At 41.5% G+C, this 15202-nt stretch overlaps 1 protein-coding gene across 1 annotated transcript in view; it reads right to left on the bottom strand.

Moving 5' to 3' along the window:
- LOC136058895 (mitochondrial calcium uniporter regulator 1-like) overlaps positions 1 to 15202 on the bottom strand; it is a 28535-nt gene that overhangs the window by 1521 nt on the left and 11812 nt on the right. Inside the window, exons 5-8 of the mRNA XM_065752677.1 lie at positions 15019 to 15120; positions 13390 to 13431; positions 4451 to 4522; positions 1545 to 1598 (exon numbers count right to left, since the gene is read on the bottom strand). Coding sequence (XP_065608749.1) covers positions 1545 to 1598; positions 4451 to 4522; positions 13390 to 13431; positions 15019 to 15120 — 270 coding nt within the window. The remainder of the gene's footprint in view (positions 1 to 1544; positions 1599 to 4450; positions 4523 to 13389; positions 13432 to 15018; positions 15121 to 15202) is intronic.

Genomic DNA, 15202 nt, shown 5'->3' with positions numbered 1-15202 from the left:
GTTTTTTCCTAGCTTGCCATATCTAAGGAATTGAACTCAGTACACTTTCATCGCACGTTCAGTAACATGTAATCTAGAACATGGCAGAATTGGGTGCCTTCTTATCTCAATCTAGCAGCATAATCACTCACTTTAATCTGTCATCTGGCCCACAGACATTCAAGTCACATCTCAATTACAATAGCTATTGAGAAGTCTAAGAGACTCTTGTGATAGAAACATACTGGAGAAGCATGAAAACGTATGGATCCTGTCAACGGTTTACGGGCAGGTTCGGCCCGGTTCCGTGACGATTGGTGCGGGGGACCCACGGACCCACACCCCAGGAAAGGGGAAGGGGGAAAGGGAAAAGGGAAAAGGGAGATGGGCCTAGGAACAAAACAGCGGCAACGATCTGAGGAGGAAAGCTAATTTACTAAATAAGATATCGGAAAGCAAAATAACACAATATAATACAATATAATTGGAATTAAAGCTAATAAATCAAATAAAATGAGCAAGAGAGAGTGTCCGATAAACCGAAGGCCTTACGCTAACGCTGAAGGCGGACGGCAGCGAGCACCCACTGCTGAGTCGATCCCAAAGGAAAGAGAGAGTGTCCCGTGACCGCAGACAGTTTTTATCTTTCCCTCTGAGCGTAAACACGTAAGAACGCAAAGCATCGCAAAGTCCTCTGGGGAATGTAGTTCTTCTTCTCTTCTGAGACAGGTATACCTGGAACTATCGATGATCCACGGAGCTGGAGCATTAACTCTTTAACTCTAAATGCACTACATGATGTTATGATGTGGAATACCAGTACCAAAAATCATAAAACCATGACAGATCCTTAGAAATATCAGAATAGGTCTTTTGATGTAAAAACCATGTCTCCTTCTTGCAGTGAATTCTACTGCAGAAACGTCTACAGAATGACGAAGTCAGAATCTGATTATGACAGAAGACAGGACTTCATAGAAAAAAATGAGATGGAATTATTACTCAGAAAGGACTGAAAGATCAAGCTTGTAAAGTCAGAACAGCTGCTGCTCTGGTGCTGGTATTTTCAAATCATCACTACTGAAACGTTGTCATCAGTTAATGATTTATGACTAGAGGTCTTCCTGTGAATAATTCTCTACAGTAATGAAACAAAACGAAGAGGAATACTTTAGTAAAGGTTTCTGCTAAAATGAAGCCAAATCAATCAAGATAAGTGTTTCAGTTCCACTGAACACGGAAAACGTCACTGATTTAAAGAAACGAAAAGCAACCTTAAGTGTTCTGCCTACAGAAAATGCTACATACTTGAAATTTCAAAACAAACCAACAAACAAAAGCCCACTGAACAGGTTATGATGTACTAACATATATAAGCCTTCCTATTCTGTAGATGCTAGAGTTATCTGTACCACTATGGAAATACATAGAAAAATAACAAATCTCAATGACGTTTTGTACATTGAAGTGTGTCTAAGTGCATGAGCAGCTTCAAAAATAGTACCAGCTCTCTAAGACAAGTAAAAAAAGCTTTGTTATATAATAACAAGCTACCAAGTTGTTACCAATTCCACTATTTCTGTCCTCATTTCGAGTAGTTTTCTTTCATTAAGTGAATGCTGGAAGGGAAAAACAAAAAAAAAAGACAGATAAATATGATATCATCCTTAAGCCTTTTCCCAAATGCTTAAAAGCATGCTTCCTTTTCTGTTCTTTGCTTTCCAGTTTTCTACAAAACTGAATCTGAACGACCATGTTGTCCGACAACACTTGAAAGAGAGTATTGCAAGGTGACTGCTGTCACTTGGAAAGCTGAATTTAGACAGGTGTTCAACACAAGCTGGAACAACGAAATACATTAAAAAGCAGCTGGCAGAAAAGTTGGCAGACCTGCATTTTGACCTGTGATTCTGAAGAGGAAATAGGGCAGTTAACTAACTCACAGAGCATACGAATGCCAAGAAGACTGAACCATCTGCCTTCTTCAGTAAGGGGAGTGGTTTTTAAACTGTCATAGCAAACTCAGCTACCAAAGATGTTTCACCAGCATTACGGCAATTCTCTATTCAAAATTTTGAAATGGTCCGAACAACACCTGGGGAACACCACTGAAAATGCTATATTTGGTAAACATAAAACATTTGCATCTCATGTCAAGTCACTGGTTCAGAAACACTTGAAAGATAGGTACTATAAATCAGAAGTCCTGGTTTACTTAGAAACTCTGGTTATCTGGATTGAAGGAAAGGTAAACACATTCAAGAAGCATACCTTTAAGGCAGGTTTCTGATACATGAACAGGCATTATTTGACATCTGTAATGGTTCCTACCTGCTACTAAAGCAATTCAGTTACTCCTAGGACAGCTGCTAAGCCATCAGTGCAGAGTATTAAGTCATCAGGCTCCCATCTCAGAATCCTCAGTTACACAGCAATAACTTCATCTCCTGATGTTCCCATGTGAAAAGTGACTTCTTTTTCCTTCCAGTCTAGAGGTATATCTCACTTTGTCATCAAACTCAGACTAACCTACATAAACGCCTCAGCGCTGAAAAACTCTCTTTAAAGATCCAGAACACTATTTGAACTTCTAACAGATCTAAAGATCCAATTAAGAAATAGCATAAGGCTACAAACATAGAAAAAAGAGACAAATAATAATGTGTCTATAATTAATAAAACATATGTTACTAAATTCTGCAAATTGATGACAAGGACAAAAAAAAGAAATCAGTAGCATATATTGTCTCAAAGTGAAATTCCTCAACCTGTTAACATGGCAAAACATTTATAAAACAATGCAATTTTTAAAAGTCATGTATGAAGTTTAACATAACAGTGCCCCATCCCTGGAGGTGCTTGAGGCCAGGTTGACTGGGGTCCTGGGCAGCCTGATCTGGTAGGTGGCAACTCTGCCCACAGCACGATGGTCTTTAAAGTCCCTTCCAATGCAAGTCATTCTATGATTCTGCATGGACAGAACCACATATTAACAATCTGGTTATCACCACCAAAGGTAGATTTACATTTAAAATAAACAGTGTAACACATAGATTGAAATAGTTTCTGCTTAACTATGTATAGGTGCTGTTATCAAAATAGATGTTTTCTGAATAATTTATATTCTGCAAGCCACTCTGTTGATGTCCGCATTTGTTCAAGTTTGCCTTGTGGCTAGAAGCTAGGTCAGCCCCAAGGTTTTTAAACTGAGCTTCAAGAAACCAAAATGCATCCTTTTGTTATAAAACACCAAAACATGTCTGTAATAATACAAGTACATAAGAAGAAAGGCAAGGTTAACCCCACTCTGAAGTTAAACAGGGAGATTTCCCCTTAAGTCCTTTTTTTTTTTTTTTTGCAGTTCAGAGAAAATGCAGTTCTGTCAGATGCATCTTGATATTTCTAAACAGCAAACTTGAGCGACACAGTGATGCAAGAGCACACGAATGTAAGTGAAAGTTTGTTCCATACTTCAGGATTTTCAATTCAATCTGTATCGTTGCAGATATAAATCAGGGCATAAGCAGATGTGCATTAGGTAATGAAGACTTCCACTTCACATTTGCTGGAGAGTGAACTTATTAAAAGATAAAGCATTTAGAGTTTGAAACATAAGAAATGGCTGACATGAGTGCTGGCAAATTAAGATAATCTCTTTCAGCATTAATCTCAAGCAGGCGACAACTTCAAGGGGGCATACACAGAAAGTGACTTACACCCCAACATTTCTTACTGTTGAGATTGCAAGTAAATATTACTTCTTCATTACCCACCGGTGATAAAAGGACTGAATTAAAATTTGCAGAAAAATGTCACTAAAAGATGTGTCCATTTCAATGATGAAATTCAGGTTCATAAAAGCTATTCAAAAAAGATCTAAAACCAAATTTCTACTCAGAGTGCTCCATCTAATGCAAAATTATGTATCTTCTAATTTTTCATTTCTGTTAATCTAATTAAAACGCTTGTCAATTAAATTCTACACATATTTCAAAGTCAAAAACAATCAGAATCAGTATCAGTTACAATGAAAATTAGTCACAACTACTTTCACAACACATACTGCCTGACAGACTAGCCACACTGAATTCTCCCGTTACAGGGAAAGGAAATATCTTCAGTAATGGCAAGATAATGAAATGCTTATACTTAACTCAGTGTGACGATATATTACTAGCACAGCTCTAGAAAATCTCCAGGCAGCTAGTTGGAATGTTTAAATGCAAAAAACTGAAATATTTAACCGTAGTACATTAATGTCAATACTGAAACAATATCAAAAGAGACAGACATACAAAGAAACTCCCCACCACTGTACCCCATATTACAGCATTTAAGGATGACTAATTTGGATTAATAGCATCTTAAAAAGGAATAATACTACAGATTAATATTGAACAGACGTTCTTATCCAAATTCAGAGATTATTCAATTTTTAGATGTTTCTAAGAAGAAAGTGAACAGAACTTACCAATTCTTTTACTCTGCTCTTCTCTAGGTTTAGATTTAGTTTGTTGTCAGCATGAACTCTGGTAATTTCATCCTTATGGGAATACAAAGGATAAAGCAGTGAACAAGAATTTCTATTTAATTGTAAGCAAAAACAAGTTAGACAAAAATATTGTGCCTCTTTCTAATTAGAGAGGAACTGGATTCTCGAGACACCCAATGTGCTTAGATTTCCTAAGTACAAGTGTTCTTGCCCTTCCACTTGTGGTCTGTAGGATGAATTCATTCTCATTGGAACAAATAAAAAACTGACTACTTTTATACCAGAACACTGAAAACAAGAGTTGATAAAGAACACAACTTTCTACAAATTCTGGGCATGTTTCATAAACCTACAACTCACTAATTTTAGAAATCTTTGCCTAGGTACACTTTGAAATTGGACTTCCATGAAGGAATCCTGATACTCAAGATAACTAAGCTATACTATTATAAACTAAGCTATACTATTATAAACTAAGCTATACTATTATAAACTAAGCTATACTATTATAAACTAAGCTATACTATTATAAACTAAGCTATACTATTATAAACTAAGCTATACTATTATAAACTAAGCTATACTATTATAAACTAAGCTATACTATTATAAACTAAGCTATACTATTATAAACTAAGCTATACTATTATAAACTAAGCTATACTATTATAAACTAAGCTATACTATTATAAACTAAGCTATACTATTATAAACTAAGCTCTACTATTATAAACTAAGCTCTACTATTATAAACTAAGCTATACTATTATAAACTAAGCTATACTATTATAAACTTGTCACGGTGTTGTCCGTGACAGTGACCCAAGAGAAAACCGAGAAGGGAGAGGGGAGAGAAAAAGAAACTGCGTCAGTGGCCGCGCGGCCGCCCGAGCAGAGTCGCGCTCCGGGAGGGGGAGGGGGAAACGGCGGGAAGAGATGGGTCTACAAGAAAACAACGGCACGATCTGAGAAGGAACGGTAACTTTACTAAATCTAATAAAATTGAACAATTGAAAGAGAGATAAGAATTTCCAAACCAAAAGCTGTGAGCTTACGTTAAGGAGGACCTGCAGGGGAAGCACACGTGCTGAACCTCCACGGCAGCCCAGAGCAACGCGCCCAGACCGAGCGCCGCCTGCATCCGGTGCGGAGCTCCGCCCCTCCCCTCTGCTGCTCCCACAGCATTAACTCCTTAACTGCTGCATGATGCTCTGATGTGGAATACCGGCATCAAAAACACAAAACCACAACATTCCACCCCTTATTCCACATCATCACATCATGCTTAACACACATCTATACGTAACCAAACAGTAATAACATAAGTTACATAGAAACATAGTTACATAGAAACATATATATATATACATACATACACACTTAATTACAGACTGCATTCCCCCAATATCAAATTCCCTTGTGGGACACACTGGACGTCCCCATTTTTATCCATTACCCACCAGGTGCACCCAGGTCCCTGCGCAAAAACGGTTCCACGGAGGGGTTTGCCCTTTCCAGAGGCTGGAAGGACCCACACCGCTTTTCCCAACATGCTCCTCACATGTACCACAGGGACCTTATCTCCCTCTATGGTCTGTAGGGAGCTGGACTGTGTAGGACCCTCTCGGTTGACTGATCCCCTAGTGTTGACCAGCCAGGTGGCTTCTGCCAGATGCTTCTCCCAGTGCTTGAATGTCCCACCACCCATTGCTCTCAACGTGGTTTTTAACAACCCGTTGTAGCGCTCGATCTTACCAGCAGCTGGTGCATGGTAGGGGATATGGTAGATCCATTCAATGCCGTGTTCTTTGGCCCAGATATCCACAAGAGAATTTTTGAAATGAGTCCCATTATCGGACTCAATTCTCTCTGGAGTGCCATGTCTCCATAGGACTTGTCTCTCGAGCCCTAAGATGGTGTTTCGGGCGGTAGCATGGGGTACTGCGTATGTCTCAAGCCACCCAGTGGTCGCCTCCACCATGGTGAGCACGTAACGCTTACCATCGCGAGTTCGTGGCAAGGTGATGTAATCAACCTGCCACGCCTCCCCATATTTATACTTTTCCCATCGCCCTTCCTGCCAGAGGGGTTTCATCCTCTTGGCCTGTTTGATTATGGCACATGTGTCACAGTCATGGATAACCTGTGCAACAGCATCCATAGTTAAGTCCACCCCTCGGTCTCTAGCCCACTTATAGGTCGCATCCCTTCCTTGATGGCCTGAGGTCTCATGGGCCCACCGAGCTAAAAATAGCTCTCCTTTGTTCTGCCAGTCCAAATCGATCTGAGACACCTCAATTCTGGCAGCTCGATCTACCTGATGGTTATTTCTTTGCTCTTCAGTAGCTCGATTCTTGGGCACATGAGCATCTACATGGCGCACCTTTACACCCAACCTTTTTGTTCGGGCAGCAATGTCTTTCCACAGTTCAGCAGCCCAAATAGGTTTACCCTTCCGTTGCCAGTTGTCCTGTTCCCACTGCTGCAACCACCCCCATAAAGCATTTGCCACCATCCAAGAGTCAGTATAAAGATATAGCATGGGCCACCTCTCCCGTTCAGCCACATCTAAGGCCAGCTGGACGGCCTTTACCTCCGCAAACTGGCTTGACTCTCCTTCTCCTTCGGTGGCCTCTGCAACTCGTCGTGTGGGGCTCCACACAGCAGCCTTCCATCTGCGATGCTTCCCAACAATACGACACGATCCATCAGTGAAGAGGGCATACGTCTTTTCATTCTCTAGTAGTTCGTTATATGGTGGGGCCTCTTTAGCACGTGGTATCTCCTCTGATGGGGATGTTCCAAATTTCTTGCCTTCAGGCCAGTCCATGATCACCTCCAGGATTCCTGGACGGTTGAGGTTCCCCATCCGAGCTCGCTGCGTAATCAGTGCAATCCACTTACTCCAGGTGGCATCGGTAGCATGATGGGTGGGGGGAACCTTTCCTTTGAACATCCAATTCAGCACTGGCAGTCGAGGTGCCAGGAGGAGCTGTGTCTCAGTACCAATTACTTCAGAGGCAGCCCGAACCCCCTCGTATGCGGCCAAAATCTCCTTCTCAGTTGGAGTGTAGCACTCCTCTGAACCCCTGTACGCTCTGCTCCAAAATCCAAGGGGTCGGCCTCGGGTCTCCCCAGAGGCTCTTTGCCACAGACTCCAAGTGGGACCTTTCTCTCCAGCAGCAGTGTAGAGGATGTTTTTCACATCCTGTCCCAACCGTACCGGCCCCAGGGCCACAGCACGGGCTATCTCCTGCTTAATTTGCTCAAAGGCCTGCTGCTGTTCAGGACCCCATGCAAAATTATTCTTTTTCCGAGTCACTTGATAGAGGGGGCTTACTATGAGGCTGTAGTTTGGGATGTGCATCCTCCAAAAACCTACTACACCCAGAAAAGACTGTGTCTCTTTCTTGATAGTGGGTGGTGACATACTGGTGATTTTGTCAATCACATCTCCTGGAATGTGACGACGTCCATCTTGCCATTTTACTCCAAGGAATTGAATTTCTTGGGCAGGTCCCTTCACTTTGTTCCGTTTAATAGCAAAACCAGCACCCAGAAGAATTTGGATTATTTGCTCTCCTTTTTTAAAAACTTCCTCTGCTGTATCACCCCACACAACAATGTCATCAATATACTGGAGGTGCTCAGGTGCCCCACCCTGTTCCAGTGTGGTTTGAATCAGCCCATGGCAGATGGTTGGGCTGTGTTTCCACCCCTGGGGCAAACGGTTCCAGGTGTACTGAACGCCCCTCCAGGTGAAAGCAAACTGTGGTCTGCACTCTGTGGCCAAAGGAATAGAAAAGAATGCATTGGCAATGTCAATAGTGGCATACCACTTGGCTGCTTTTGACTCCAGTTCATACTGCAGCTCCAACATATCTGGCACAGCAGCACTCAGTGGGGGTGTGACTTCATTCAGGCCACGGTAATCTACCGTCAGCCTCCATTCTCCACTGGCTTTACGCACCGGCCATATGGGGCTGTTAAAAGGTGAGTGAGTCTTGCTGATCACTCCCTGGCTCTCTAGCTGACGGATCAAGTTATGAATGGGGAGCAAGGAATCCCTGTTGGTGCGGTACTGCCGTCTGTGCACTGTTTTTGTAGCGATAGGTACCTGCTGCTCTTTCACTTTCAGTACCCCCACAACAGACGGATCTTCTGACAGGCCAGGTAAAACAGACAGCTGCTGAATGTTGTCTGCATCTACAGCAGCTATTCCAAAAGCCCATCGGTACCCCTTGGGATCCTTGAAATGTCCCCTTCTGAGATAGTCAATACCGAGTATGCATGGAGCCCCCTGTCCAGTCACTATGGGATGCTTCTGCCAGGTTTTACCGGTGAGGCTTATTTCTGCCTCCAACACAGACAGTTCCTGAGAACCCCCAGTCACTCCAGAAATATGAATCAACTCTGTCCCTTTATAACTCGAGGGCATCAGAGTGCACTGTGCACCAGTGTCCACCAGTGCCTTATATCTTTGTGGCTCTAATGTGCCAGGCCATCTAATCCACACAGTCCAATACACTCTGTTATCCCTTTCCCTCCCCTGGCTGAGGGCAGGGCCCCTCTATTGGTTACCTGCAGTGACGGGAGCAATTTCATTGGTGGCTGATCTCTGCTGTAGTTCTCTCACCCGTGCTCGCAGTACAGGAGTGGGTTTTTTATGCCACTTCCTCATGTCCTCTCCGTTTTCTCGTAAGAAGCTCCACATGGCCACACGTGACATGATGTTACTGCCGTCATTTGCTCGTGCAGAGGGGCGGTTGCCTTTGGTGGCCGAGACTTTCAACAGTTTGATAAATTGCTTCATCAGATTCTTTGCGTCATGCTCGTCTTCATCAGGTGTTTCCAATACTGACACAGGTTCATCCCTATTCATCAGTAATGACAGTTCGTCCAGTATAGTTTTCTGTGTCTCCTTAATCTCACCTACTTCTTCTGCTACTATAGCTGCAATGGAAGCACGTGATGGTGGAAACTGCTGTTCAAAGTTTTGGAGTGTAATAGTTAATTCATAAACTGGAAGTCTTCTGTCTTGACCCTCGAATCTATGGAACATTGCTACCAGTGTACTTGCGTACCTCTCTGGTGCTGTTTTTGAGAGCTTGCGATATACATCAGGTGTGCACCTTACTCTATCAGGATCACGGTCCTGGTGTGGGTTGTTAGGGACGAAATTGGGATCATACAGCATCTCTACTACGGCTGTTTCTCTCAAAAATTGGATGCCTTTCTCCACGGTGTTCCATCTTTCCACCTTAGGCTCCAGATCATCTTTGTAAGGGTATCTATCCTTTACAGCCACTAGTACTCGTTCCCAGAGGGTAGCGACTCCATTCAGACATCTGCCAATTCCTCTGTCGATAGCTGGGTCTCGGGCAATGCTTGCCAGTTGGCGGGCTTCGCTGCCATCTAGGGACACGCTGCTGGCACCGCTGTCCCAACACCGCAGCAACCAGGTGACAATAGATTCACCCGAGCGCCGTACAAACTCCTTTCTTGAACCTTGTATTTCAGTCATCTTTAGGGGCCGACGAGTAGTGGTAACAGTGACTCCATCATCATCGCTGTCTTCTCCATGTCTCTCACTTTTCTTAGTGGCCTTTTTAGGTGGTGGTGGTGGTGGTGGTGGTGGTGGTGGTGGTGCTGAGGAGGGCCCCTCGCCTGGATCTTCCTTTTTTTTCTCTGCTTCTTCTTCTTTCCGTTCTAGGCGCGAGGACGGCCGTGTCCATTTCTGGCCTTCCACAGGGGCAACCGACACTGATACCGGTGCTTCCTGTGATTGGTCAGGTCTAACTTCGAGGTTTTCATTTTTGCTTTGGACCTTGGTTTGGAAACCATTTCTCTCAAGAACATCAATTATGGCTCGATAAGCACAAGCCAGACCCCAAACAATACATTCCTTCTCAGATCGTCCTGAGTCACATGACTCCTTACCTAAACACTCACTGAATTTCTCAGGATCCCACAGGTGCTCAAGATCAAAATTGCATAACACCGGGGGTCCCCACGCTTCTAATTTCTTTCCTAATTTTTTCCACCTTCCCTGCCATTCAACACTCTCTGGTTTTGAGGAAAGCTTCCTCCACATGATGTAAATTACTATTGCAGAGAGTGCATGCAGAAAAACAGATAACACAGTTGCCGGGCTGACATCTTGAATATAGGTAAAGACCTGAAAAGAGTAATTGGAAACCGTTCCAAATGCCGCATAATCTGTCACGTTAGCCAGGGCGTTTAGGTAGGAGGCATGTAACCCCCTCAGCACACTAAAGTAGCTGTATATCCACATTACTCCGGTGCTGAACGCGAGGAGCTTAAAAAGACGCCAGCATGCTATGAGGTACATGAAAAACCTTAGTCCACTCTGCACCAGATTTACAATGGAGTGCCAATACTGCACTGCCCGCATTCTCCACCAATAATTGTCACGGTGTTGTCCGTGACAGTGACCCAAGGGAAAACCGAGAAGGGAGAGGGGAGAGAAAAAGAAACTGCGTCAGTGGCCGCGCGGCCGCCCGAGCAGAGCCGCGCTCCGGGAGGGGGAGGGGGAAACGGCGGGAAGAGATGGGTCTACAAGAAAACAATGGCACGATCTGAGAAGGAACGGTAACTTTACTAAATCTAATAAAATTGAACAATTGAAAGAGAGATAACAATTTCCAAACCAAAAGCTGTGAGCTTACGTTAAGGAGGACCTGCAGGGGAAGCACACGTGCTGAACCTCCACGGCAGCCCAGAGCAACGCGCCCAGACCGATCGCCGCCTGCATCCCGCCGCCTGCATCCGGTGCGGAGCTCCGCCCCTCCCCTCTGCTGCTCCCCCAGCATTAACTCCTTAACTGCTGCATGATGCTCTGATGTGGAATACCGGCATCAAAAACACAAAACCACAACAAAACTAAGCTCTACTATTATAAACAACTAAGCTCTACTATTATAAACAACTAAGCTCTACTATTATAAACAACTAAGCTCTACTATTATAAACAACTAAGCTCTACTATTATAAACAACTAAGCTCTACTATTATAAACAACTAAGCTCTACTATTATAAACAACTAAGCTCTACTATTATAAACAACTAAGCTCTACTATTATAAACAACTAAGCTCTACTATTATAAACAACTAAGCTCTACTATTATAAACAACTAAGCTCTACTATTATAAACAACTAAGCTCTACTATTATAAACAACTAAGCTCTACTATTATAAACAACTAAGCTCTACTATTATAAACAACTAAGCTCTACTATTATAAACAACTAAGCTCTACTATTATAAACAACTAAGCTCTACTATTATAAACAACTAAGCTCTACTATTATAAACAACTAAGCTCTACTATTATAAACAACTAAGCTCTACTATTATAAACAACTAAGCTCTACTATTATAAACAACTAAGCTCTACTATTATAAACAACTAAGCTCTACTATTATAAACAACTAAGCTCTACTATTATAAACAACTAAGCTCTACTATTATAAACTAAGCTCTACTATTATAAACTAAGCTCTACTATTATAAACTAAGCTCTACTATTATAAACAACTAAGCTCTACTATTATAAACTAAGCTATACTATTATAAACTAAAACAGTTTACAAGTTTAAAATTTAAAAGGAAATGTTTCTAAAGACTGCATCTAGGCTCTCAGAAAAAAAACAAACACTGACAACTTAGACGGAAAATGTTTATTATTTTTAAACACATAACTTTTAAAACTATCACTAAGTATTTTGTTTCGTGGATAACTCTAAGCAGTTCCTACTTCATCTTCAGTGACAGCTGACATTTTAAATTAAATTCCCTGCAGGAATTCTAGCCAGATGACACTTTGTCATAAGGCAAGCTACTGATGGGATGAATGTGTGGGAGATTCAAGAGATTGATGATGTTCTGGGATATTCTGCAGTTAAAAACAAGTAAACATCTCTCAAACAGACTGATGTCAGCTAGACAAGACTTCATTAAGTAGTATGAATAATAATGACACTCAATTTCTATGCTAGGATTTTTGAACCTGTTGTAATTAGATGGCCTTACAGCAGGATGTTGCAATTTAATGAAAAGATTGTGTTATTTTGAAGCCTTTACAACACTGTGTCAATCTGTCCTTTAGAAGTATGAGCAAATGTAATCATTAAAATTATTTTATATTTACAGTAAAAAGTGAAATTTAAAGACATTTAAGTTAAAAAAAAAAACCAAAACAAAGATGACTCAGATCTTTCACGTTCTACCACTGAATATGCTAACTCATATACTTATATGCAAGCAAAACAATGAAGTTCAAGACAAAAATCAGATGCTGAATGTATTTTAAAAACTTTATTCTGAAAGCTAGTATGCATTAAGCCCTTCCTAACATGAAACAGTTTCCAACCTTAATCATTTTTGCAAGAATTTCTGTCTGTGTAAAAGCTACATGTTCATCTAAGTAATAGGTTTTGAAGCAGTCTTGATGAGAGAAAGCTATTTCGACTGTAAATCAGGAGAAGCAAACTATAAAGAGCAGAAACACAGCACTGATCTTTAAACCTGTACATAATTAACAAGTGAGTTTCCTCCAAAAAACACATTTTCTTGCTAAGGTCATTCACTCACAGGCAAGTGGGACCAAGCATACTGGTCCCAAACTTAGAGGCTAAGACATTTAAAAGCTATTTCAAATTCTGGACAGTTAAATTTAAATTCAGTTACTTGTACAGTTTACAATTCTCTCGCAATAAATTAAATACATGTGAAACTGACTTCATTGCAGCCCAATCTGTCCCCTCAATTTCAGTTTCATTATCCCATATATACAACAATCAAACACAACGTTTACAATAAAATCGTAACAGCAACATTTTTTAAGTGAATAAGAGACGTGATAATTCTTGATTATATTGGTACAGTATCTTACCATGACTTGCTTCTTTATCTGCTGGAGTTCAAGTTTTATTCTCTGGGAGAGCAGAAAAGAAATGTACATTTTAGTATTGTACACAGAAACCGACAGTCTATAAATATAGGCAATTTCAATGATTAGTAGCAATTACTATAATCCACACTGTGAAAGGAAGGTGTCTTAGTTTCAGCTGGAATGGATGTTTTTTTTTTCAGTGTCTGGTTCGATGCTATGTTTAGGTTCTAGGAGAAAAATAATGTTGACAACACACTGGTATTTGTAGTTGCCTGCTCAGCAGCATATACAGAGCCAAGACTACGTGCAGTGAAGGGCCCAAGGAGCTGGGAGGGAACAGAATTAAGACAGTTTACTTAAACTGGCCACAGGGCTATTCCATACCAAATGATATCAAGCAGAAGGAGTTTTGAAGGGAGTTGGAGTTCATCTCCCTCTCTCTCCCACTGCTCAGGATGCTAGCTGGGCAGCAGTTGGTATGGTGAGCAATTACTTGTGCATCACTTGTTATATCTATTATACAGACATACTATTTTCCTTTCCCCTATTTTAGCAGATAGTTTTATCTCAGCCTATGAGTTTTACTTTATTAGTTTTTAATTATCTCCCACATCCCACTGGGAAGGGGGAGGAATGAGCACATGATGGTGTGATGCTCAGCCACTTGCCAGGTTAAACCACAACAGAAGGCAGAATGAATGTGGTTTAAATCCATCTATATCCTCAGTATGTGTGTAGACAGACCCAAGTGTATGCACATACGTACTCACTCAGTAGTGCACATTTCCAAGCATCAGGACAGAAGCTAGTACTGTCCCACAGCACTACAGGTGGCCAAACGCACAGGATGGCATTAGCAAGGGTAAACACAGCCAAAGGTAAGTGATTATTCTCCCATGTTTAGCACTTGTGAGCTTGCACCAAAAAAGCTGTGTCCAGCTTTAGGCTCTCTGGTATAAGACAAATGTTGACATGCTGGAACAAGCTCAGGAGAGAGCCACCAAGATGATGGGAGACTGCAGCAAGTAGCATAGGAGTGGAGAGCAAAAAGAGTAAGCAAGACAGTAAGCAATAGGTTTGTTTAGCCTTAAAAAGAAATTGCTAAGCATCAAAATGCAGCCAGCAATTCCCTGAATGGTCTCTAGGTAAGTTCTACACTTCTAAGGTAACTTAATCTATCACTATTTCTTTCAGAAGAAATATGAAATAGGAATAGTTGTAGCATCTTCTATTAATGTATGAAAATTATTCTAACAAAAAAGAGCAACAGCTGCATCAACAATTTAGGATATACAGCTCAGTAGCTTCTTCCTCCCTCATTGTTTTCTTCTCTATTTCACACATAACCAGGAAGATTTAAGTCTTTTGTCAAACTCCACGAGACTCCCAACAGCCCATTTTTCCAGCTTCCATCAGGATGGAGAGGCATCAATAGTCTGTTGGTCAGCAACTCCTCCCAACTTTGGATCACTCACAAACTTGCTGAGGGTGCATCCTGCCCCTTCACGAGGTTATTAATAATTCGGTGTTAAACCATATCAGCACCCAAGTTTGTACCCTGGGTACAAACCACTTTTTTACATCCTTAATGAAAAACAAGTGGTACAAGTCGAAGATACTGATTTTTACCTCATTTTCTGAACGAAGAGCTGAAAGCTCGCTTTTTCCCAATATAATCATATCCTTTTTCACTCCATCAATATGGGACATAACTTGTTGAAGAGCAATCTCCTTTAAAAGACAGAAGACAAGCCTCAGGACATGGAGCCATAATGTTTTTCTCATCTGCGCGTACAAATACAACAGGCTATTC

This window comes from Cyrtonyx montezumae, unplaced genomic scaffold, assembly GCF_038088225.1.
Source record: "Cyrtonyx montezumae isolate F1298 unplaced genomic scaffold, pur_monq_1.0 scaffold_8, whole genome shotgun sequence".
NCBI classification, from domain to species: domain Eukaryota; kingdom Metazoa; phylum Chordata; class Aves; order Galliformes; family Odontophoridae; genus Cyrtonyx; species Cyrtonyx montezumae.
Note: the sequence above shows the minus strand (reverse complement) of the source record. Positions and strands in the feature narration are given on the sequence as shown.